This window comes from Zootermopsis nevadensis, unplaced genomic scaffold (genome assembly GCF_977971745.1).
Source record: "Zootermopsis nevadensis isolate Lab colony 2312 unplaced genomic scaffold, Znev_1.0 Znev_ptg000007l, whole genome shotgun sequence".
Classification (NCBI taxonomy): domain Eukaryota; kingdom Metazoa; phylum Arthropoda; class Insecta; order Blattodea; family Termopsidae; genus Zootermopsis; species Zootermopsis nevadensis.
This window is the reverse complement of record NW_028259139.1, coordinates 6,993,717-7,020,613: the sequence shown is the minus strand read 5'-3', so window position 1 is coordinate 7,020,613 and position 26,897 is coordinate 6,993,717. Positions and strand designations below refer to the sequence as shown.

At 37.5% G+C, this 26,897-nt stretch overlaps 1 protein-coding gene and 1 long non-coding RNA gene across 4 annotated transcripts in view; both read left to right on the top strand.

The window, feature by feature from the left end:
- Positions 1–26,897, top strand: part of LOC110834742 (uncharacterized) — a 276,144-nt gene that overhangs the window by 116,790 nt on the left and 132,457 nt on the right. Inside the window, exon 2 of one of the 3 annotated variants that reach the window (XR_015533921.1) lies at positions 25,068–25,171. The exons of the other annotated variants lie outside the window; for them this stretch is intronic. This is a non-coding gene — a long non-coding RNA (uncharacterized LOC110834742). The remainder of the gene's footprint in view (positions 1–25,067; positions 25,172–26,897) is intronic. 3 annotated transcript variants of the gene reach the window in all.
- On the top strand, positions 8,596–10,481 carry LOC110828197 (fork head domain-containing protein FD4). The gene has a single exon (XM_022060687.2). The coding sequence runs from the start codon at positions 9,116–9,118 to the stop codon at positions 9,956–9,958; it is 843 nt and encodes a 280-aa protein (XP_021916379.1). The 5' UTR covers positions 8,596–9,115; the 3' UTR covers positions 9,959–10,481.

Below are 26,897 nucleotides of genomic sequence, written 5' to 3'. Positions count from 1 at the left end.
TGTGTAAATAACAAGCATTTGAATGAGGTTATTAAGTTTTCTGAGATCCCCAAATTTGTCCTATTGAAGAGAAACATTTCCAGCAGTTATTGGATTCTTATTTTGCTTATAGTTGCTTAAGTATTAAAACCCCATATAACCCCTGGATATTCTAATTGTCATGGTATATTATGACATGAAATCAGTCAAAACCTAACAATAGTGCTAAGACAATTGATGCCCGTTTCGACACTTGAATATTTGATCAAGGAAAGACACATCAGACTTACGTGTTATATGAGGATACGACGAACGCTAAGAGCTACTTTACCATCGAAAGGGTTAGTCTGTTTTAGGCTTATTACTCACAATGTATTCGTAATTATCAACACTGTCAGGGCCCACAGATACTTTTAAATGTTCATGTTTAACGGCGGAGAACAAACAATTTCAATACAAGTTTGATAGTTAGATCAGAAACAGATTATTTTAAGTAAGATTTGAGGTTTTCACAGCGGTGAGTATGAAGATTTCCGTCTTCTGGGTTGCGCTGTGTAGTCTGGTCGATGTTTACCAACGTTTCAGAGGTCATACTGCCTCCGTCATCAGGGTGATGAAGATTTCCGTCTTCTGGGTTGTTGCGCTGTGTAGTCTGGTCGATGTTAACCAACGTTTCAGAGGTCATATGACAACAACACAGAAGACGGAAATCTTCAGATTATTTTAAATTACTATTACAGATTTTTGTAAATGGAGTGAAATGCAAATGATTTGCAACAGAATCATTATTAACATTTAAATTAATGAGAAATTTGTCACTCCATGCCATCAATCTCATCAGTAATTTTCAAGAATATTGTTACCGATCAAGATTATCCGGTGTTTGCCTTTGTAACAATCTTCTTGTATTTTTAATAAAGGTACAATTTAGGCCTACGAATGTAAACAAATCTGTCGTTGTCAGCATCATGATCCATTACGATAGCATTAATACTGGACTGACCTACTTTATGGCGGGTGTGGAAGGGCTTACACTAAACGTGTTACGTGTTTACTCGATTTGGCTTCAGACCTTCCAGTGAAACGCGAGTCAAATACAGTATAAAGCTTTCGCTTTACTGACTGATGCAGTCAGAAAACTTGTAATTAGTAGACCAGTAGATTATGTCATTAAAATGATTAATAAATGAGCGACGTGTTTGTCATGCTGTGGCAGTACACAGAGTTTATTTAGTCTCTGGCGCGATTCGCCTGTTTATTATAATTTTATTTTGAAGCAATAAGGGATATTATTATCTCTGGGTAACTTGAGTCAAGCCCATTGCAAGAGAGGGGTAGAACAAGTCAAGATCTGACTTTTAGATGTGCCTAGCCTACCGCTGTTATCGCTTGCGTGTTTAACTTCCAGGTCACGAGAACCGAATGTTTGCGTTAATCCTGTATATACAGAGAATGTTTCTTGGCATTACATGTTATTTGTTATAAAGCAGCTGTTATGCACCTCATTGAAGCAACTTTTAACGACTGAATTACGTTATAGCATGGGTAATTAAATTTATTTTAAATCCGAATTTGACCTTGATTTTTGTTAACAGCTGGGGGTTCCACGTGTGCGGGAATACCCTTCTCAGTAGCTTCTGACCGATATTGACCAAATTTGTAATGTGTCAACAAATTTCAGCAAAACTTTGTTGAGTTGTAGTTGCGCAGAATGCTGATGCCAGTAACCAGGTCAGATGAGTTTAAAAAGACAGGAAATGTGTGTACGAAGATTATGGTATCTTGAAGAATGAAGTTATTCTTTACAGGCGAGAATTATGTCTGTTTTTATCAGGAAAGAAGTAGTGGCGGTAGTTCAGTTTGCATAGAGCCACGCGATCAGACCACAGCAGCAGAGATGGACAACTGGAAGCGGTTTTAAGTCTTCAAGGCACGGAAATAATAGACATACGCTCAGCAGATTCTTAATTACCTTTATATACGGAGCAAAGCGAGGCCTATTACAGTGGATATAAGTGGGAGGAGGGGTGGAGAGGACTCTTGACGTGAGTTAGAGGGAAGTACACGCGAACACGCACTACCACTCCACCGCTTCGCCCCTCGCGCTGAACATCACTAACGCCTATGGAAGAAAATAGAACAACCCCTGCAATGGGCAAAATACCCACTGGCAGTGTACAAACTGAAGCATTTTCGTGTTAAGAATACAATAGGAAATGCGTTAGTGTTTCTGGATTGAAAGAGTTAATTACACGTTTCAGAAATTTCACGACAACGAGCGAATGTAATAGACGGTTTAGTGAATAGAATACAAAACAATCACAAGTCAGATACAATTTCTTTTGTATGTTTTTTAAATTTATTTTATGTATAAACATCACACTCGGTTGAAGATAAATATTGAATTGAATGTTGTAACCTCTTTAGCTAGCCACGTGACTGGCTACGAAATCTTTTGTTACAACACCCGTATTAACCCTGGGGTTTCACGGGTTTTTATCCAGTCTGGTAACTTTATGTAAATACTAAAGGATCTTATTTCTGAGGTAATTCCCAGTGGGGAATGTCGAATGAACACTGGTCCGATTCTCAACGGTTACAAAGCTGTCGATTATTTGAAATTCGGAGGAGTCTATTACCTTTAAGCTTGCCAACTAAACGTTTCATTTTCATCATGCTAGTTACATGCCTCGTCCATCTCACCCTGCTTGTTATGATCATACTAACAATATTTGGTGCAGAGTACAAATTATGGAAGGTCTTATTTTGCAGTTTTATGTAGCATTCTGTTAATTAATCGACAGAAAATTTTCACCGCTTCAAAATTGACTTATACATTTTAAAACTCGAATTCGTCTCGTAAGCCGAAATTTGGTTACCCCTGTTTTCTTTCTTCGTTTTCTAACCTTTGCTTGAAATTTATTCTTCACATTGTCCTAAATGTGACAATAGAAAAGACAGGATACAACTTGAAAGCACATATTCATATAAAGTGTAAGTAATAAAATATCCCTCTGAGAAAATAAATATGACTACATAGTAATAAAACTTTCCCTCTAGAACCTAAAGAACTAACCGCTTAGTTAAATCGATCCTGAAGATAGAACCGCTATGTCCTCCGAAACACAGAAAATAACAATTGCCAGTCTTTGGTTTATCAGATTTTTACTTCCAACGAGTACGTTGGTCTAAGGTTACACATTTTGAATTTTATTTGTGTAGATCTTAAACAGGAAGTTCACAGAGGAATACAAAGGCCTAGATCAAGCTGTGAAGATTAATTAAATTGGAGACGTGACAGGCCACAGGGCCTAATTCTTGAAGAAAAGAAATTTCCCTGGAGTGCAGATGCCGTATGAAAATGAATTACAGTAGGTTTACTGTCTTCTGGGTTGCTGAGCCGACGTTTCAGAGATGCTTGCTTCTACCATAATTAGAGCGATAAATAATCGCCCTGATGATGGAGGCTCTGGTTCTGTATATGGTTTATTGTCCGTACAGGGGGTCGTGGAGATGGATGGGTGGGGCCTGGAACACTTCGTAGAATAATTAAGGGATTGGAGTTCCTACCTCGTCCCCACGTATTAGTTCCGAAGACTACCGGACGGAAATTTCAAACATCGTCATTGTTCTTGAGTGCGATGCAAAACAGTTCACGCCGACGTAATTAGTGACAAATGAAGGGCGTGAACCTGTCCAATTGTGTGTATTGAAGCGATTCTGATAACAAAAGAAAATATCATTTTAGGAATTGAATTTGCCTATCTATTGGCGTGTGACCATAAACTTAAAAGGATGCATAAGAATAGCAACAATTTAAAGTAAAGGTTTACTCAATAAAAATGCATTGTTAAATTATTTACTGACTGGCAAGATTTTGATAAAGAGAGTTATCGAGTAGCCTGTTTGACATAAGCTTAATTAAGTAACGTTTGTAATAATTCGTTACGAAATTTCAGTAAATTTATAAGAGGTTGAATGTGGCTCCGTGTCTGGAAGAGACTGTGAACCCTTGGTGTAGCGGATGTGGTATAAATGAATGTGGCAGTAACTGGAAGAATTCTGTATACTTAGGAGTTTGGAATATTTTATTAGAATAATACCTTTCCTGCTTGTATGTCACGTGTTTAGACTGAGTGTACACTATAGGTCGCCCTATACAGCACCGATCATTACTAATAATGGGCCGTATTATTATTTATATTATTGACTATTCAGGTTCTTAATGCATAAAGAAAATAAGAAGTCATCCGTCTGAGTCCCAGTAGGGGGGCCTCTCTCTCAGATACAGCGCTGAAGCAAGGACCACACTGCACGCCAGCGAGGCGCAAGTCCCAACAGGTACAGCGTTACTGTACAGTGTCGAGTGGTGATTTGTTTTTGTGAACGCTTTTATGTATTATATGAATGGAAGACCAACCATCAGATATTGTACAGGTCTTTTTTTAAATAATATTTTCCGTAGTTTAAGATTCGATTGTAGTGATGCTGGTTGTGACGCCATGTAGACGCGTTACAAAGGTTTCGAATATACGTGTTGCCTACGTCATGAAGATGGAGGTGATATGTTCCTCCGAAACGTTGAAAGAGTACACGGCACCACAGCACAGGAGACAACAATTGACAAATCGATCTTCGTCAGTGTAATACAGATTGTAGGTTATTATTTCTCAAGTGTTGCCACTCTTGTCCTGTAACTTACCTTAATTTACCACTCACACTCGTTTGCTGTTGGAGTTAAAAGTGCATGGCGATTGACTTCTCCTTTAGTTTTGTTGTGCGGGTCTCGTTTAAGTCGAGGTCGACATGAACGCAGCGCCCAGTGCGTTTTCCGCGACAGCCCAACAATGCAAAAAGCGAATGGCGCTCGGAATGCTACTCTGTCCCGCTCCATTGTTCCATTGTTAGAATATGGTTATTTATTTGTACGTGCGTTTGTTATATTTCACGGTTTTGTCTCGTTTCTCTCCTTTACCCATCATTTTTTGGTCTTTTAGAAGCCCAGCTTTGTTTACATTATTTACTTCCTGATATAATACGCGGTATTGTATTACTGGAGTTATAATTTATACGTTCTATTCACGCTAATCCTTTGAACAATGAAAACAGAATTACTGGTACGCGGTTTTGGTTCATTCTTTCTGTAACAATGTAAGTCGGCATAGACAATGACTGTCTTCTGGGATATTACACCGACGTTTCAGAGATTCCTGCTACCTCCATCAACAGGGTGAGGGAACCCTGATAATAGAGGAAATATTTTAAATGTTATGAATTTTTAGAACAATTAATTGTAAAGACGTCATATCCGTCAATGTTATTATCGCCTCACTAATTCTTATCAACGTCGTGTTAGGCCCGCTAGTCAGCAGAAACTTTTTTAACAGTGCAAAGTTATTATAATACTTGCTTTCTATTTACAGAGCTCCTTGAAAATTATATCTATTAGTGCTTTGTAATGTTCGTGGCTGAATCAGGGACCACGTGTTTTGCCAACGTGGTTCCGAATGAGGTACGTTAAATAATCCTTCGTTTTACACGTTACGTGGGTAACTGCCAAGAATGTTATCATTTCGAAAGCCAAAGCACACCTGTATCAAAGAAAATTTGAGGATAATATTAAAATGGTATTAGAGAAGTATGAAGTAATGATGAAAACTGAATTCAACTGGCTGCAGATAATATCGAGACCTGATCGGTTTTGCTATGTTTCAGTGTATGGGTTTCCACTGAACCACGAGAGAAAGACTTTTTATTTATCGTTTTTTTTTCTTCAATTTGTTACCCGGGCTAACTCTGCTCTGGGTCCACGTTTGTTCCGTTTAACCCAGAGTTGAAGATTAAAATAGCGACTCATTTTATGCATAATTCCTCACCGTGTCGGTACAAGAAGAAAGATCTCCAGGCGCTACAATTTTTTCGTTTTTCTTACCACTGCGTCTTCTTTGCATGACAAAGACCCCCTTAAAGTACGAGCGAGCGGTAGTGTTTTTTGGTGTTGCGGTCCTGGAGTGTCTGCCCCATCAGCCAGCTCAGCACTTTGTGTAACAGCAGGGGGGCTCTGCATTCACGTGATGGGGTCGAGCCCCTCTCCAATACCGTACCTGTGGAGGAAAAGAGACCTGTCCGGCCGATACACTTCAAATAATCATCATTGATCAACATTGTTCCGCAAGACAACCGAGACGAATTGTAAACCCCGTGTGTACGTGTGCTTAGTCGGGCAGTTTACCTGCTGATTAGGTGTGATTTTTCATCCTGGGTTACCTACCTCTGGTTATTAACTTTGTGTTTCGTCGTGTTAGCTGCTGGGTCCAGCGTGGGCTGTATGAAACGTAATTTAGATTTCTGAAGAAACTTTTAATAGGCCTTGACCTGTCTGAAGATTGAAGTAACATGTACACCACTTTCGTGCAAAAGACAGTGAGATGATTCACTAGCGGTTGGCACAGCGAATTTTAAGATTCACGAAAAATTATACAATGTTTTAACTGACCGTTTCCATTATACGTACGAGTTATGTCGGTTAGAAGTGTCGCCCCATTCGGTTTCCTTTATTAGTCTGTTTATCTCTTGGGTGAGTGAAGAACATGTGTCAGGCAGTCTGACAACATTTTGAAGCCCAGTGGTAACTATATATACCATTTTGTTTAATATTCAGCAACTTTTAATTTTACCGACAGAGTGTAAGAGAAAATGTTTGCCTTTGCTGGGAATTGAACCCAGTTGTTGAGACAGCAGTCCCTGTGGTTTATTGACTGAGCTGTGCCTGTTCATAAGAAATACCACGTCTTATAAAAGTCAGCGTGAAAGGATTTACTGCTCTCGGAGTCTGTTGATGTGAAGACGACGTTTTAGGCTTGTGTTCTGGAAGCATTCCGTGTATTTCTCGGCCGAGTTACTTGATATTTCATTGAGATTTGCCGTGATTTTCTCAGTGACTTCGGTCGAAACCTGCACAGCAATTTGAAACGTAATAAGTAATTGTGTTCCAGACACTTGCTAGGTCGCTTTTAATTTTAATAATTCTACCCAATCGATGATAATCTGCATAACTATTTTAGTTCAAATAGCGTCGTTAAATAAGGAAAGAATACATATTTTCGTTTGTATGGATACATTGAAGCTCGTTTCTTAATGGTGAACACATTGTCCCCAAGTAAGAAGTGTTCAATTAAAATTTCTTATATTTAATATTTTTGTTGCTTTCTATGAGCCAATGAACGGAGGTCCGGGCAAAACTGTATACTAGATTTTTTTCAAGATATCAAATTCGTGTCGGTAAAGTCTACGTTTTGAGGAAAAGAACTTCTCATTGTCTGAGACAATTTTCACCCACCTTCAACACCGTCAAATGGAGTGATTTCCCTTTCTTGGTGTACTCCATTTTCTCTGAAGCAGTCGCGATCTGTGTAATAATTTCATTGGGTTATTTCTTGACACTCGAGGCTACTCGCTGAGCTTTGTCTTCGTGGTGCCTGGAGAAATGATTTACCATCTTCAGTCGTCTTACCATCCTGCTCAGTTTCATGGGACCGAAAGAGAGTCCTTGAAACATAATTTTCGTTGGGAAAATGTCTTTTTGTAAGTACCTAAATCCGGAGCATAGCTAAGAAAGAGAGGCTGGTGGTTCTATCAGATTCCTGGCTCTGTCTTTGTAGAAATGAGCTATTTCATTACTGCGTCGCTACCACAGTCATCATAGAACACGAAAACCTTATTTTAGTAGGCCTATTTATTTTAGAAATGTCAGAGCCTTTAATATTTCCATTAATTTTTTAATATTGTATAATATTTTTAAAAGAATTAAGATGTTTTGTTATAATTAAGGGAATTTATCAAAAACTACCTAAGGTAGCCTATGATAATTTTCAAAATTGAAGACAACGGAAATTTATCGAGAGATGAAGAATTTTTTGTGGGCAGGTTCTAACAGCGAAGAGTTTTTCTAATTTATAATTGTTTTCGGGATGTAACACCGTGTAATATGTTCCATATTCACTGACAGGAGGAGTTGTCTCCATTAGTCTGATGATTGAGACAGTAAACTTACCAGGGTGATGAATATCACCGTGATCATGGTGGCACCTCCGAAACGTCGGCAAACTTCTACCACACTACACGGCTCAACAACCCAGAAGACAGCCATGTTCTGTGAGACAGAAATTGGACCCACATTGGCAATTTTAATATGCTCTTGCGTTATGACTTAGGTTTTTCATGTTGATGTGGTCCTAACTTCTTCACGAACGCAGTGCCTGAGTAAACATGAAATGTGTCATAAAGTTGGATTTTTACTTGTTTATTTTAAAGCAGATTGGCTTTTAGATATTTTCAACACGTGTGTTTCGCCATCATTATATTTGTTGCTTTGTCAACTTTTTTCTCTCTTTTTAAACCCCGGATAGATTTATTACTTCACTGAAAGTTCAACGTGTCATATGCAAATAAACTTGTGAAGAAAATGAGTATACGAGTTGAATCAACCAATAACAGGACAGACACGTTTAATTCTCTGCGTAGGGTACATCCCCTCACCTCCCATTGGACAGTCTCTAAGTTAACCTCCCATGCTGGATTGTCCAATGGTAGCTCAGGATTTGAACGAGCCCTCAGGGTCTCCAGGTCGGTTGCCCTTCCTTGAACGACGTCAGTTAGTTCATGGACAGAGTCTGTAGGAAAAGGTAGCTATGCGTTAGCTTGTTTGAACATGGCTGCACGGCGCTGAGATTTATCTATTACAAGAACAATGTAGAAGTTTGTTACTGCCATTATCGGACAGTTCTAGAAGCAAATGGGCGAGAATGAAGCGATCTTCAGTTGTTAAATATCTTGGGAAGTTTTGAAAAGTAGAGGAATAATGAGTGTGTTAGATTCTGTGACGAGACGGACATCCGTTCACCTTTGCATTCAACTGCTAGTCATTGAACACCAATGCACGTACCTGTGTTCTGACGTCGTTATTTCGGAAGTAGTGATCTGAGGGTATCTTGTGCAAGAAACATCGTAACCATTAACACCAAGTGTTCTTGTGATAAGTAAAGTATATATAGACTTGTAACAGTAAGTGTGAAACGTAAAATAACAGTGAACTGAGTAGTGATGTTGAACGGTTGAACGTGTTTTGAACGTCGCGATGCCCAGGCCGAGCCGCGAGTCATACGGGGACCAGAAGCCACCGTACTCGTACATCTCGTTGACCGCTATGGCCATCTGGAGCTCTCCTGAGAAGATGTTGCCGCTGTCAGACATCTATCGCTTCATCACCGAGCGTTTCCCTTACTACCGTCGGAACACACAGCGTTGGCAGAACTCCCTGAGGCACAACCTCTCCTTCAACGACTGCTTCATCAAGATCCCGAGGCGACCCGACCGACCGGGAAAGGGCGCCTATTGGGCTCTGCATCCCGCAGCCCTCGACATGTTCGAGAACGGTAGTCTACTTCGGCGAAGGAAGCGATTCAAGTTGATGAAGACGGATAAAGATCGTCTTGAAAACGAGTTAGCGGCTCTGGCCAACATAAACCGGTTCATGTTCGCACCGCCTCAACCGGCTTTACCGGACACGACATCGGCGGCGGCCGCCTCGCAGTTGGTCCATCAGAGTCCGGTCGCTAACCGCCCAGTGACGGGGACAACTGTTTCTTCCTCCCAGGTGCAGAGGCCGAAGCGTTCGTTCACCATAGAGAGCCTCATTTCACCAGACAAGCCTTCTGCAGAGACGGAGGATGATCTGACGTCGGTCCCCGTAACCACAGCGCCACCGGTAGCATTCCTATACAACCCGATTGCAGTGACAGCGCCATCGCCTTGCTACGGCGGTCTCGTACATCCTACATCCTACATGCACCCTTCTCTAGTAATGGGACTAGTACAACCGCACCCAGGATTTTACCCACAGCACCCCATTCAGGCGGAACATCCAGGTGCCCCCGTCTCCAGCGTATTCAGGTTCAGTCCTACTTTGAGGTCAGTCTGACCCGTGACGGTGACCTCTGCGTGGGTCACAGATAAACCTTCGGCCGACGTGACCGATGCTGGGGTCACCAACAGAGGGGTGCCATGTGACTTGCGGACTTGGCCTGCACCTCCCGGTGTGAGTAGGTGACCTGTGTGACACCCCAACCCCTCCCCCCCCTCCCCGCGATAAATCAGGACGAAATTATTCGTCAACGCTAGGTACTGTTCGATATACCACTGTTATGACTGGTAACATATTAGCCACATTCTGTCGGTTGTACTCGACGTGTGGACAGTGAGCGCTTATGTGGTAGTTATGTACGTATGTAAATAGTCCTAATTACAAGAGATGAAAGAGCGACATGCTATTACAGTATTTCGCATCGACTGTTGGCAAAATTACAGAGATTGTTAGTTCTGGTAATTGCATTTCCATCATGGCAACTATTTGTTTAATTGATTGTGTACATAGTCTGTAGTGACAAAAAGCCTCTGTATGACAGTGAAAGTCGTTAAATAAATTATGTAATATGATTCCTGAATTGTAGAAAATTAATAGTAACACCCAGTCATGCAATAAGTATCAATATCCTTTAGAAATTAATAGCGTGCTTGGTTGTGTTTTTTTTTTTGCCAAAACATGACACCCTAACACAAAACATCTTTTTGAAGTTATCGGTATTATACTTTATACTACATAATTAAATTGGCAATTCAAACAGCTTGTTTTGAAGAGTCATAGTTTGAGCTATAAGGTACAGTGATGTCTCAGGTCTACAGATACTATTTAAAATAAACTTATTCATTTGCAAAATTATTGTTGTAAATTCTGTGGGGTGGTTTTTGAAGTTTATGAAGTTGGTTAGTCTTACCAAATAAATAAATTAAGAATTGAAAAATAGCAGGCAAAGTAAAGTAGGCTTAATGTAAACTTAGAAAATGGTACAGCAAATTAAAGTAAAAACATGTCATATATTATAATATAATATTTCGTTAAACATAACCTATAAGTTTAGTTAGAAGGGAATTGATGGAACAAATGTACATGTACCGTATGTAAATGAATTTATAGCCTACTAGTCATTAATTAATTAGGCCTATATTTGATTACAAATTCATTTCAGAATTTGGTAGAGAAATGGAATTAGAAATATTTAATTGACGTCTTGTTAGATATGGGCGCATATACATCTGTTGTAAAGAAGTTGTTTTTTGCTTGTATCACCAGAATATTTTAATCCGTGTTATATTTTCATACATATTTATTATAAATTATAATATATATTAATTTGAATCATGTGGTCTGGGGATTAAATAAAACGTAGGCTTCTGTTAGTGCGAAACAACCCTTTTTTAAAATTAAATGTTCTTTGCGATAACCAGTCATTTCAGACGGTGTCATTTTTGTGACATAAATGGGTTTCAGCTCAATTAAGTTGTTTGACACATGTCACGAAGTTTTCCTAAAGATAAATAGGTTGGTTACATGTAAGGTCACATCCGTTTAAGTGTAATTAAGTGTCGGATTCTTGAATGGATTAAAATGACGAATGTTTGTGTCCCGTTTATGAAGCTGACTAAATTAGAGCATACGTTGCGATTTAAACCCGTATTTTCTGCACCATTAACACCATCTGTAGAAATTTATGATAGTGGTTAAATTGTTAATGATGCGGGCCTTTTATCAAGATTGTGTGCCTAAAATTTAAGTATGAGTGTTAATCCGTCTTGAATGACAACCAGTGCTTTATTATAATAATTTATGTGGGTACAATGTTGCAGATATTTTGTCGTGCTTCACCCGTGATACGGAGTCCTTTGTAATGATCATGTGATCGAAGGTTCGAGAACTAAATTTCTTATGCTTAGGCTATACATTTTTTGTCATTAGCAACATTATACCATCCGTTACATGCCTTTAGACATGACGGCCATGCTATTAATAGGCCTATGGAAACCAGGTTTACCAGTTTTGTGGAATGAATCTTTCTCTGTTGGAATTTTCTCTTAAGATTGGTGTATGCAACCGCAAACAAAAATGTCTTTGGTATATGGACCATTAATTATTAAAATTGTATAGTGTTGTTGCTATGACCACAAAATTAACTCTCAGTGGAACCATTTCTATTGAGTATGTAACTTGATAATCGCTTTGGATCCCTATCTTTAGCAGTTTGCAACTTCACAACCTAAAATATAATTTTTATAGATACATTTTAACAAAAAAACATTATCTTATCTACACCTTGGTCTAGTAAGTGATTCTTCCCTTCGTAATTTTCAAATGATTGCTTTTCTTTTTTAATTGCTTAAAATTATTCTCGCATTGAAGCATGGTAGCTGTATGTCAAACTAAGTTCACTTGTTATTGTTATGGATATTGCGTTATGGGTCAAAGGTTAGAATAGACGTTAAGATTACTTCGACTGCTGGGATGAAACGGGTTTATGAAGTCTGAGTATTCTCCGCATTCGGTTACGCGCTGCTGCTGTCAGAATTGTGTGAACAGACGAATCACAATAAAAAAGAAAAAGAAGGTTCAGGTTTACATGAATCAACCGTCTCATGTTTTTCTTCTCGTTTGTTTAATGGGACGAATTGGTTTTGTAAGTAGAGGTCACAGTAGTTGGCGAACGTGTGCTAAATTGTGACGAATTTTACGATTAGGGGACGTGACAGTGACGTGACTTAAGAAATCCAATTTTAAGCTAGGACTTCCTTTTAGAAAGTGAGGTCTCGTTTCTTATACAGGCATTTCACAGTGCTTAATAATAGCAAAATAGACTCGTCCTCAAGTAGGTAAATTATTTTGTACTGTGTAACTTCTGTTCGTTTCGACAACGTATAATGAATTCCATAAATAATTACAATAAAATTATTATTTAGTATACAGTTGGAGTTCACTTCAAAGCAATTTATTTATAAATGTATTGTGAAATTTTCTTAATAAAATATTAATTGACGGGCGTTTATGAGTTCAAACGCAGTGTGAAATTGTTGATTTGTGGATCTGTGTAGACTAATTGTAACGAAACGTAGACTTTATTTACGTTTTCTTTAAATTCTAGGTAGGTTTATAACTATTACTGATTATGTTTATCTAAGAGGGAAACACGTTGTTCGCGAAGATGTTCATAGAATGGAATATATAATAAATTGACACTCACTACAATATAGAATTCGAAAAGCTGCTACCTGAAATCTCCATTTTCATCCGGATCGAAGAGAAGAAATTGATGTAGTAATTCAGCTATCAGTGAAACAACCATAGTAATATAAAGAGTAAAGTTTATTCCCACTGGTGGTTCAGATGGTATCAATTTTAGGCCTAGCGCTCGTAAGTTGAAGCCCTACAAAATTTTTGTTGTAATTGGAAAGTATTACGTTAGTATCTTCCACCACGACAAAGCTATGATGATAAAGGTTCTGAAAATTTAGACCTTTAGCCTATGTATGAAAGTACAACAACGCGAAACTGATAACTTTGTATGCCTTTAATTAGGTCTGTTAATCATGTACAACATCCTGCTAACCCAAAGTGATTTTATAAAGTGGGTCGTATGTTTTACACACTTTACCCTATATTTTAAAAATTTGCATAGTTATCCTGTTACTTATTTGGTTTAGTAAAAGAAGTTTATCATTGGGATAGTGATGTTCTGGGTTTTGGCGCCGTAGAAATGTCACATATTATGCGGTCGCTTTTCGTCTTGAGAATCCAGGTTAGGAATTACCCCAGTGCGGACCGGATGACCAATAAAACTATTGTTGTTTAATCATTGTTCATGAGACCTGTACTTAAATTTGTAAGCAGCTGTTGCAAAGGTCGGAACATTTCAAATCAAATCTGCGAAACAGATTTTCGGCCGAACATTAGCAAAGAAAAATGCTGGTTTACTTTTGTCGACAATTGTGACAGATGAAGATGGTTATCATGAAATAAATCGTTGCGTAATGCTTTAAAAATGACCTAAATACGAATAAATGTCGTTAACTGTTACAGTTAATGTAATTAAATTACGGTTTACACGTTGGGTAACAATTGAAAATTGGCTGTTAATAAGCGTCAGATTTTAAAATATCACCACTTTGCCCTTACGCAAGTTAGAATAAGATTTAAATTAATTACTTTCCTAGAATACAAAACATATTAGATCGTTAGGTTTATTAAATCAGTCATAAAATATGATTACTTTTTAAGAAGGTAGACTATTGTTTGGTTAATTTTCAATTCTCAGGAACTAATAGTTGCAATATTGATGATTGATTTGATTGAATCATGAATAAAAAATAGTTTGTTAGATCCCAGAATTGACGGCGACAAAAATTTATGCTTCCAAAATTTTTAAAACCCTGGCTGCACTGATATAATGTCAGAACGACAAAACTAGTAGCTTGCATATTTTTTGTTAGTGGGTTCCTTAAATAAGGCAACGTGCAGATCATAAAGAGTTGAATGTATTGGCCCGGTTTACGTGGCATGGCCATATTGTTTGTCTGGCCACGAATTTATCGTAAGTTAAGGAAAAAGTGTTTATTTCAACCGAGGGAATCAGAAAATCGGATTGTTATAAGGAATTTCGTTATGCATTAATTGCGTGCCCGGAATTTTGACGACTATTTCAGTTTAATTTCACATTTTAGGTTAAGCATTGTAAGACAAGTATTGTTCACATACGGCCAGCTATTGAACACTTGTATAGATATTTAAATTTTACCGTTCTTAACAAATCGAAAGTTTATGTTTGCATTTTTCTGATAATACTCACAGACTATGGCAGTTTTTATTTTAAAATAAGTTTGCAAGAATTCAGAAGTTTGACTTGGGACATGTTAACTCTGCAATTACGTTAACTGTAGTGCGTATTTCGTTCCCCCCGCCCCCCCCCCTTCACATTTTCCTGGTAGGATTTTTTTATTTAAACTAACTTCAGCTTCGGGGATAAGCTGAGTCGAAAGTTATTTTCCAACGTTTCGGAAAACTTTACAGTTACCGTCTACTATCATCATTTATACACTTATTATTAGATTAAATATGATTGATATCTGTTTAAGCGTGGTAATTATTCTTCAGAGGAAAAATAGGCCTACTTGTTTTGTCTTGACCTTGGAGACACTTATGTAATCAATAGCATAACATATCCAGTTTGTAGTTACTTATAACTACACGCCTTGGTGCATAGATTTGCTCGTAATGGTATTCGGGGAAAAAAGTGGAATCATGTCTTTGTATCTATGATTTATTTATCGACGTTTTTGGTAGTTCAAAATGTACATGCATGTAACGTCAGTGACATGCTTATTAATACATCATGAATTCGAAAGGATATTGAAGGAAATGGTCATAGCCTAATTTAAGGTACTATCCCGGAATTTTCGTGGAGGGTCTGAGTAAAATCACGCGAAACCTCCTTCATAAGTACGTTGTTAAGTTGCGCAGTTATGTTTGTCCATTCATCTGCTGTATTAGTGAAACAACTGTCACACGAAATACCCAGAATTCATTGGGACAGAATGTTTTTATTCCGTTCCTATTTATTTAATACGATTAGCTGGTCCAGACAGTAGTTGTCAGAACATTAATACGGACTTGAAGAAAAAGGTGTCTAATTTGCGTTAAGCAGCAAATGTTAACTTGTTTATGCCTCGCTCACAGTTGTATCCAATTTGCATTTTTATTGAAGCAGTTCTTATGATTTCCGTAATTGTTGATTATTCTAATGAAGTAGGCTGTAAGGGTAGATATAGGAACATAAATTCGTAATTTCTTTATTAAATCAGATAATTACACTAAAGAAATAATCTCTTATTAAAGCTGTAAAAATACTAATCTCGTGTGGATCCAGTTTCGCGACACAAATATATATAAGGAAAACTAATTCGGGATTATGACTTTTGTTTTTTTTCTCGGAATACAAAATGTGGCCCACACCCTAACTGTAGTTGAGGTTCTGGTAATATTTACCTAAAATGCAGGAAGTGGAAAATAAAATAGTGTATTACAAATAAACGGTGGAGTTTCGCCACGTAACATTTTAATAACGAAGTTACATAACCGGAAACCCGGAGCCAACTCGGAGGATTCCAATCGAACGGGTTCCCTTGTCATCGAGATTGGCCAAAGTTTTGGAGAGGTGAGATTTGGCCGGTCGGGGTAGCACCGGGTATACTTGTAGATATTGACTTACGTCTCAGAGAAGCTTGCTGTCTCCATCAGGATGTACTGCCTTCATCATGGAGGCAGTAAGATTTTCCAAAACGCCGGTCAGTATCTGACTACACGGTGCCTCATGATGAGAAATTTGAGTACCTGAAGTAATACTAAATTATGAAGGGGAGTGTCCAATGTTGTTGTAAGCAGGCATAATCCTTGTTAAAAGGAAAACCATTGTATTATAAAAATTTAAATTGACGCCGGATGAGATCCAACTGCGAACTTCTGTAATGAGGGCAATGAACCTTTATATGTTTTATACCAGTGAGTTTGTGGTTCACCTAACTAACATAATCACTTCTCAAGAAACATTTTGTCAGTTCTGGATAAGAGTTTAAGTCGTGCAATTGAGTCCATAGTTAAATGCGTCTTCAGTTACTAGTATAATCTAAATATTCTGAATTTGTGACGTCACCAACACGCCAGTTTGCCGGTTACAGTAATCGTCCAGTGCTTTTGATTTGATTTTATCGACTAAGCTAAAGACCAACTTTTTTTTAAATGTAATTAATTTACCAGGTACTTTTTTCTTGTCTTCTTAATTTTGAGGGGGTTTGGAGTGTGAACTGTCAAATACGGATTTTGTTGAGGTATTAGCAGCACCCGTCAGAAACAAATCCCACATTCTTGAAATGCTGGAATTATGTCTGACGACTTTGAAACATTTCATATGCCCTCGTGCATAATTGTTATTTTCGATATTTTTCTGTGTATCTTATAATGTCTCTGATTTTAATTTACATCAGGTGTGTGTATACACATACTAGAAGTAATTACACTCGTAGACTTATTTGTACTTATTTGTTTGTTGTTTATTTAACAGCGTTATTAGCATGTCAGGCTATGCAGTGTATTGCACATATGAGTCAGAAACGTTTTTCCACCGAAGAAATTATCGATATTTTGCGATATACGACTCATCACAGAACGAAAGTCGTGGTCGATTGGTTAGCATTCCTGATGTATTCAGGAGATGCCAGATATAAATCACGGTCTGATGATCGGCTATTCTGACTGGGGTTTGTGTTGGTTTTCCTCAGTTTCTCCGTGTGAATGCCAGGGTTGTATTTTAGATTAGGCCATGACCGTGTCTTTCCACATCCTTTCTAGTCAATTATTCATTGAGCATTCTATTTTTCACTGCTGTATAGAGCAGTTGATAGCGTTGTTAGAAAAGTAAATAAAAAATATGAGTCAGAAAGAGGATAAGAACCATTGCTGTCCTGCCTTCATCTCAGTTTAATATATCTGAGTAATGTAATAGGAAAATTTTTACTGAAATTAAGGACACAAGAATTTAGCAGTCTTAATACCACAATACTATTGATGAGTGTTGAACGATGTGGCAAAAGATTGTTTTAATTCCTTTTAGTGTATTATTAAACATAACAACAAACTAATATCACGTGGTCCTTTGTTTTGCAGTACTTTTCTGCTATCGATTTGTAAATGCGTGCTGATTAAAGCCAATACGATGGATGGTTTAATTTGTGTGTATGTAATAGGCCTACATGTATATACTAAGGGGCACATAGGTATAACATATTGGCTGTCACCATGTAGTTTGTTATTATAAATATTAAATGGCTATTGATGTGAGATGAAGCCTATTGAATTTATTCGTTTAACGCCTCTCACTGCATGTCCACTAAAATGTCTATTCATTTTGTCTCATGGATTCCTCCCATAGTTTGGGTCATGTACGTTATTCAGCGTAATGTTAATGGTTATTCAGAGGCCCAGGTTCAATCTTTTCACCTCCGCTGCTCTCTTCACAAATAGCCTCTGCATGAACACATTAGTGGAATGGACTTGCGTAGTAATGTTAAATTACAGACTTAACGACGAAGGTTAATAATCCATAACTTAAGAGAGAAGTAAAACACTGGGCAGGAATAACGATTCGTAGATGGGTCTAGACCAAGGCCTCTGGTACACACGCACTCTGAGCGATAAACTATAGTTTACACAAAATTATGTAGCCTACAGGTCAATTTTTTAAATGTGGCCGCCGAGCAGCGCGTGAGGGGAAGAGTGGTGGGAGTTTAAATTCTAGGTGCAATAAGAAAATTGAGTAGTTGAGTTGTAGATTAACTCTGTCAGTGGACTCTTTCAAATCTACGGCTCATCGTGTTTACAGTTGCAGCGTTAGTTTGGCGTTAACAAAGCCAGTGCTTTCGGAATGGTATCCCTCTAGGAAATTACAAAGATTTTAATTTTATTAAATTTAAGATTGTTTATAATATCTGTTGCTTGACAAAGGTCTGAATTTGGGAAATTATGAAATAGTTAAATTTAAGCAGAATATCTTATAGTTTATTGCTATATTTCTGAATTATTTTCTGTCAGATTTTCAAACCTCTTCTGTCCTCCGCTGTGCGCAGACAACACATAGATACTATTAAGTTATAATTAAAAACCCCATAACCAATTAACTCCATAGAGCACCCGGAATCCAGAAATTCATTGTCGTGTTCCCAGTAGCTCGGTAATTTGATCCAGTTTACATATTTACACTTTGTTTCCTTAGGTTGCACTTTAATATTATCTTCCTAATATGCATACGTTTCCAAGTACTTATGTAGGAGTAAGTTTTTTAATAATTTTATCTAAAACTCCGCGTTTTTAAAGACATTCATTTAAACAGCACGTTTAGTGTGATAAGTCTGTCAGAATACTCATTGTGATTTCTGTTGAAGGTTGCTTGTGCAGGCAACACACACACACACACACATCAACTTGCTACGCGGAAATAGGAAAGTTTCAGAGATATGTGCGACAAATGATAAGAGCGATTACTACAAATTCTGCAACTTGTAGATTTGTTTCAAAACTCTTTAACAGAGCAATTATTTTGTTACGTTTCTTTTTTGGGAGGGGAACAAGGAGTTCTTTACGTCACACATTCTTTTTAAAAGCTTCACGTGGAGGGGGGTCAATCTGCTCGCATGTTATCAGCCTATTTTCAAAACGAACTGATTTCGGTGAAATTTTCTATGAATAAGTCATAGAAGATGCGACAAACAACGTATATAACACGAGAAATACTCACAGAATTTTACTCATGAAACCTGAAACAAAACTATTTGACAGAGCTAAGTGTCTGCGGACTGAACGATTGGGGTTTGATCCCCGATGGGGGCAGAGGATTTTTTTCTTTAGTCTCTGCGTCAAGACCAGCTTTGGGGCCCACCCAGCCTCTTATCCAATGGGTATCGGGGTCCTTTGTCGGGGGTAAAGGGCGACCGCTGCGTGACGCTGATTCTCTCCCCCTGTGTGTCTACATGGCGCTTAATGAGATGGCTTTTTTTAAGATTAAATGAAAGGACAGAATCAAAATTGATCTTAAATGCGACATGAATATAGGTTACGGATCAGTGACGTTAATGAATCTTCTGGTTCCATAAAAGACGGGGAATACCTTGATCAGCTGACAAGGTATTTTTAATTCACATTGTATCAAGATATGTAATACAAGTTTATATATATTTATCAGTTAAATATAATTTCAGTTTAACACACAGGCCAACATCATGTGCGGTGGTGTGTTGTAAAAATTACTTCAGGGGTACTACGAAATAGAGAGTACATGTAGAAGCTGGTTCTTTTACACTTTTTTGAGGTCTGTATGATTTCTCGAAATATTAGGATATTAACCTATCAGTAATAAGTAGATTGCAAGTTACTAATCAGTATTCAAACGCTTATGGGATGTCCATTATATATTAATATATAGTATTATAAATGATATCCTTGTGTATTAAATTAAAATTGATTAAAATGAGATTTAATCCTTCTCAGCTCACTGGTAACTTTATGTATAACGTGCTTTAATATTTAATAACTCTGCATTCTTCCCACTGATTATGTTTATGGTTTTCCTATGATTCTGAGAGTAAACAACATTTACCGATTGATCGTTCTAATGGGACTGAACGTTTTAAGTACTATTTGTATGAGTTTCAGATTTAATGAGTTAATATAGGCCTAATCGTAAATAGTGTAACTTTTGATATGTATTCATGGTTGCATGTGGTGTCAAACCTTGAAAATAGCTGGTTGAAAAACTTTGTACATTTTAAGAAAACCTTCCACCACGTGTCCAAGTGAATTGTACAGCCATCCGATTTCTCTGCACAGTTTTGTCTCTGACTAATGACGTGTGATTTGAGACAGTTCTCTTGTCATTGAACGAATGTTGATTTCAGAAATGGTTTCAAATAAACATTACATCATACGACAGTTGCAATCGCGTTGTTAATTTTGTGCATTATCATTCCTCATACACTCGTTTCTAATTCACGTTTCACATTCGTCAAATCCTTGTCTTGTTTACAGAACATTTTCGTCTATTATATAACCATCATCAAACATGTACCTAAGTTACTGCACGTATTTATTTGAATTATAAAATGTTATGCTAAAAACTTATTATTCTATTAAAGATTAAATATTTAAAAAAATTAACACACACATTAATGGTGTAATTGAAGGTTTCTTTGTCTCGTCGTCTAATTTATTTGTGTTATGCTTAATTACTAGTATCTCCAGCAATGAGTTGTGTATTGTGCAATATTATGGATACAAAAATAAAAAAAATACAGTGAATCAAATACGATAATACAGCAAGATGTTATACTAACGCAATTAAATTATTTATACATAACTTTGAAGTGTTGTAGTCTTAAACAATTAATTTTGTTGCGAATATGTTGTTGTTTAACGTGATAACACAATTTCCAGACTACAGTTTCCCACAGACGCCTTACATTTCCATTGTGACGGCTAGTAATTTCTGCAGTATTATATTACTATGAATGATACCCATTACGTATCGAAAAATCCGTAGTTGCAGCCAATATGGAAACTACATGCTATTTTGTTCAAACTATTGTATTAATCGGATTAGAAATGTTGGACATTGTGAGTTGGCATAAGTATTTGGCCTAATTTTAGATCGATCCCAGCCAATCTGAATGTGGTTAAAGAAGTTGTTTTTGTGTGTCGTGAACACAGTGCTGAAAACACGTGCTGAACGATGTTTCGTACGCGACCTTCGGTTTTATCAAAGAAGGTTTGCAGTCCGATAAGCCGTAGGCCTATGCCTTGCACGGGTAAGTAAGTATTCATGTGTGTATTTTATATTTTTCAGCTGTTTGTCATTCTATACCAGTGATATTAAACCTGGGGTACGCGAAGACATCTTAGGGGGTACGTGAAATTTAAAAAAAAGTATTATTTTATGATAAGCACTGAATAATCAGGGCCAGATTGAATACATTATTTTGGATGTAGATTATATACTATGTATAACTTGAATTATACACCAACAACTTTGGGGGCACAAAGTTGAAGAGAAATTATATCTGGGGGTACGCGAACAAAAAGGGTTGAATACCACTGTTCTATGTAATGAATCCTAAACCTATGAGGTAAGGACATAGGTCTGTAGACTTAGTAAAATGGCAGCATGGTTGGTCTTACCGGAAATCTCTGTTTTTCAATTAAATGGCTTTGGTTTTATTTGGAAGCAATCAGCTGAGTAAAACCTGTGCAGGCTTTCTATCTTAAAACAGGCCACGACCACTTCCCTCCAAATTCGTTATTGACGATCACACTCACGTACCGGGTGAGATTTGGGATTGTCACGGCGGTGAGGAAGATGGCTGTCTTCTGGGTTGTTCTGTGTAATTTGGTAGAAGTTTACCGACGTTTCAGAGATGCTTATTACCTTCATAAATCCCTGATCATGGAAACAGTAAACACCTCTGAAACATCGGTACAAGGTGCATCAACCCATAAGACAGCCATTTGATTCTCCCATTGGTACTCCCATGTTGTTCCCATTCGATTTGTTTCAGAGCTAATAATGCTGCTCTTATAGTGAAATTAGAGTTATGGATTATTTACAGTTTGTATTATATTCATAATTTGGTTATGGATATAAATTTTTGTAAAATGACGTGTTTCGGCAAGCAATTAGTATTGAAGTTTGATTTAAATTTGATGTGATGAATTTACGTCATCTATAGGTTTCTCCATTGTAAAGACCTTCCTTTCAAATATTAATTGAGTTAAAGTTGTTTGCTGTTATTCAGTTCTTTGCCGTGCTACGACACAAGTTAATTTTAATTCCTCGTGGTTTAGACAAAGTATAAACTGTGTTGATTATCTAATCCAGAATAGCTAAAGCGTTAGACAAAGACCTGGCCGTGTGATTATATCTTGTGTGTCAATTAAGTTCGTAAGAAAACGGGCAGTGAGACTATCATTAAACCCGAGAGAAGGGAACAAGACGGATACCGTGCGTAGATCAGGGGGCGAAAACAAAAAACACGTCTGTGTAAATTAATAAGCGGCTTAAGTACCTGAGGCCGCAGTAAGGTAAATTTAGAAAATTAGATGCTTATTAGGAGTGCTCGAACGCGTTGCATTAATGCCACCCGGGGGGTGGGGGGTCCTGCGGTTTAGGAAAACGAAAATAACAAACTTGATACGTCTATTATAATAGACGTTATTTTCTGCAGGTTTTATAACGGTTTATAGGTTTGGTTGAGCTTCTCAGTAGTATCATGGCGTGCATATGTGAGACCTTGGACACGCTCCGAGATCCATTCTTGTGTTGCAATTCTCAGTCTTAGCCATCTACTCGTACGAAAGTTTACCCTCTATTCCATAATTTGCCTACTGAAATGATGAAGTAGATGTTACCATGTGTTCAGTACAAAATGAACAGGCCTACTCATTCTGCGGTCCTTAACACGTATGAGTGATGAAGAGACATGATTAAATGAAAATGGATGGGTGATGAATGTAGGTACGTAGGTAGGTAGAGGACAGGAGGGAAAAATATATAAAAATGCGATTATCCTACAAAATAAATAAATATATGGAAAGGAACTTATGTATAAGGTTGGGCTCCATCCAACGTAACTGTTGTAATTATTATTGTGATGGTGATAAGTTATCTTAAAATATTCAATGAAATATTGGAAAATACCCTTTGAAAATTTAAAAAAAGTTTCCTTTTGTATCTTTATTCCTTGCCGTTATTATTTATTTTCATTATCTACTTTTGTACATTTATCTCCTTTAGAAATACTAATAAAAGCCGCCTAATGGTAACAGCAATTGTAATAGAGAACTTATATGCCATCTTGTGCCATTACCGAGAATTTTGTGTCATGCATAAAGCACACACACAGTTATAAATAGCATCGTGTTGTGTGGACAACTAGCCTTCTCATCTCTGATATCAGTGAGTATCATGACAAGGAAGTATCGAATGAGACATCGATACACGGGAAGTTTTTACCACAGGAAAAATGTCCGACGTCTGACATTGATATTTTCAACATCTGCTCTAAAGGTGTTCTTAAAGTTCTTCCTCATAAGAAGTGAAGGAAAATCGACTCGTCTGTGTTGTCATGTTGATGTCGTCAAAGCCTACAAATACTGCTGTGTATGGGTTGCGTTTTAAATGGTACATCGCGTTTGAAAGATACGGATTCTGCAGAATTCCTGCAGCTGAACTTCCATCCCGAAGACTGTCATATGAGTTTGGAGTGAAAAAGCTTAGCGTTATTGCGTTTATGTATCGGTCGGCTCCAAGGCCACATTTCTTCCATCAGCCCACAGGCGAGAACTGGTTTTGATGCGACGGGAAAATATTGGAGCAAGCAGAGAGGAACAGAAATTTAGTCTTCACGCTATTGCACTTCATTTGTTTAGGTGAAAACTCTGATTCAAAAAATGTGTACGACATGTAACCTGTGTTACTCAGCTTGCGTGATCGATATGATATTGCGATGAATCGATGACAGGACACTTTATTGCAAATGGAGAAGATTATGTGTTGGTAGTCACTGATCATGTTAAATAAATTTACAAAATTGTTTGTGTGTGAACATATACAATTAAGAAAGATTAGTTTAATTCAAGTACCTGAAGAAGGTAGTAGAACCAACTGCCGTAACATCGTGATTTTAAATAAGCACACGTGTGAGATGAATAATAAAAATACACAGTGTACCAATACATTCAGAAACGTTTGAATAAAGACTAGCCTAATTCAGTTCTACTATTTTTTGTGCTAAAACTTAAATTTTACTTATTTTTAAGTCCAGATCTGACAGATATGTTAGAATTAGTGTAAAACTTAGTCTTCAGCCATGTTAGCAAAACGTCGTTGATTAGTGTTATTAGCTTTTGATTAGTTTGACAATGCAAAAATAATTTTTGCTTAACGAGCTATCGACATTTTGAATATGAATAATTGAAAGATAAATTAAATAAGCCATAAGTTAATATTAACGAAAGCATGCGTTTGGTGAAACGAGGAGTTAACGTAGAGCCACATGGCATTCCGTGGTTTTGTTTATAGAAAAGCTGTTTTGATCATAATTATTATATGCTCAAGTAAACTGATTGATGGCATTTACGTACGTATATAATAGCCGTTAGTTCTTTGGATGCTTCAAGGCCACGGAAGGACTCCCCCATCCCTTACAGCACGGCCTTAAGTCACCTGTACATCGATAGTAGCTCTGCTACACTGCGGGTTCTGAGTTGTCTTCACCCGCTTGGGTCGCTCTGTTCGTGTCGCAACGTTGCATGATTTTGCTGTGAGCTTGAAGCATGCAATCTGGTGACGGCTACAAAATTCCTATGGATGTGAAGACTGTAACCTCGCTGTGGGCCATTTTTTCCGCCATTACGTTCCGATGGTCATCGCATCAAATAGTTTTACCACTTCAGACAGAGGGAATATGAAAAGTTTCCATGAAGTTATGATGTACAGATGGTAATCAAGGTCGATATATTACAAGGGGATTTTTATGATTTGTGGTCAGTGATCGGTAGATAATAATATGTCGCTGGTTGCCAATCACTTCACTTGTGATTTTGCCTTCAGGTCAGCTGTCGTATGCTGTGATAGATCAACCCAGAAGACGACCATATTCGACTGTCCTTGGGTCTCAACCAAACTCCTACAGTAAAGCCACATGCAGCCTTACGGTAACGTGATTATAATTTCTGATTCATTAACGACACAGATTACACAGCACATAGAGAAGATTGTGTCTTTGTTATTGCTGCTTAAGATAGAGCCGAACAGTTTGCCTTCATCTCAATATGGCGTGGGGCTATGTGTTAAATGCGGGCGATTTCCCCATCTCCTGTCCACCCTACAGCAAACTGCCAGCCAGACACTTCTTTCCAAATACGATGGCACCGCTATATAATTTGTGAGGAGTGGAAGAGGGTTCTGGAAGGCTTTGTGTTCCCCTTACTCTTTAACTCGTGAGTCTTGACTGTCGGAATTCGAGAAAACACGTGACGTACAATCAAAATCGATTGAGGAAGATTATCCTCATTATTTACTTATGTTGTGTATTCTTTTCTTTTCTTTACACTCCAACAATCTTCTCTGTATCCTTTTTCTCGTGTATTATTTTGATATGTTTGTTGCGAGGTCTGTCTTGTTATTCCAATGATACAAAGCATCAAACGTCAGGCTTCAAAATAGTAATCAGAAATGAACGCAGAATTTTGGTTTGGAAATGTGAAGAATAGAAATCGCTTGGGAAACCTAGGAGTGGATGGGACAATAATAGAAAATTTTTAAAATAGATCTGTTGGTATGGTCTGGATTCTTTTGGCCATGATGAAGTCCAGCGGTGAGCTTTTGTAAACAAGGTAATAAATCTCTTATATCCACAAAAGTTCGAGAATTTCTTGACTAGCCGAGTAATTGTTAGCTTAATTCGGAGGACTGTGCTCTGTGGAGTTAAGTTTTTGATTTATTGTAATTTAATAACTCAACCTTGCTTTTAACAGTAAGCCTTAAATCCATGTTATTTCCTTAAGGTAAGAGACCACGCCTCAAATCAATACAAAACAGCGGATCATATTATAATTTAATAATGCTGGGCCTATAATTATATATTTTAATAGTTTCATTTCATATAAGATACAAGAAGACACCAAGCATTTTCCAAATCTGGTTACCTCTTACAGTCGTTTTGTAATTTTGACTTATTTATGTTGTTTGAAGTGTCAGATACATTTTCGAAGGATTTATTAGTTCCCTTGTATTATGATTTTACCCTACATTTTTTGTATAGAAACATGAACGTATATTTAATTTTTCTATCTTTACTCCAAAACCAACGCGTATGGTTCGTAGTAGTGAAAAATTTGTTAGTAATGTTTCCATTTTTAATTTTGTACTGTTTATGACAAATGTGAAAATAAGTAAAACTGATGGGGTATCTAATCCAACAAATTTCTAGAAGGAACAATTGAGCTTGAATGTCTTAAACGGAATAATGGCAAATATTACCAAACTGGTACCTCCAAGTGTGAACTTTGGTGAGGTAATGGGTTGTTGTTATCTCTAGTATGAAAAGTGTCGCGTTATTTAACAAACAGGTAAACACGATAAGCCATAAATTTGGACGAGTCCAGTAACGTAGGTGAGGAATTAAAGGGGTGTGCGGGTTAGTTCATCTGCAATGCAACTACTTAACTAGCCCACTGCACCTAGAATTTCACCTCCCACTACTGTTCCCATCTCTTCCCCTCGCGCGCTTATCAGCGGTCACGTATAAAAAATTGAACTGTATGTAACAATGGGCTTAAAGTCTTTTATTCTACTTAGATATACGCACTGGTTTCTTTATCGAGGCTCTAGAAAAGGACAGAAAATTGCTCTGCGGTGAAAAATACTAAAATAACAGTT

Bases quoted from the DNA above. Each gene is read 5' to 3' on its own strand.
- LOC110828197 (XM_022060687.2), top strand. From the start codon at position 9,116: ATGCCCAGGCCGAGCCGCGAGTCATACGGGGACCAGAAGCCACCGTAC.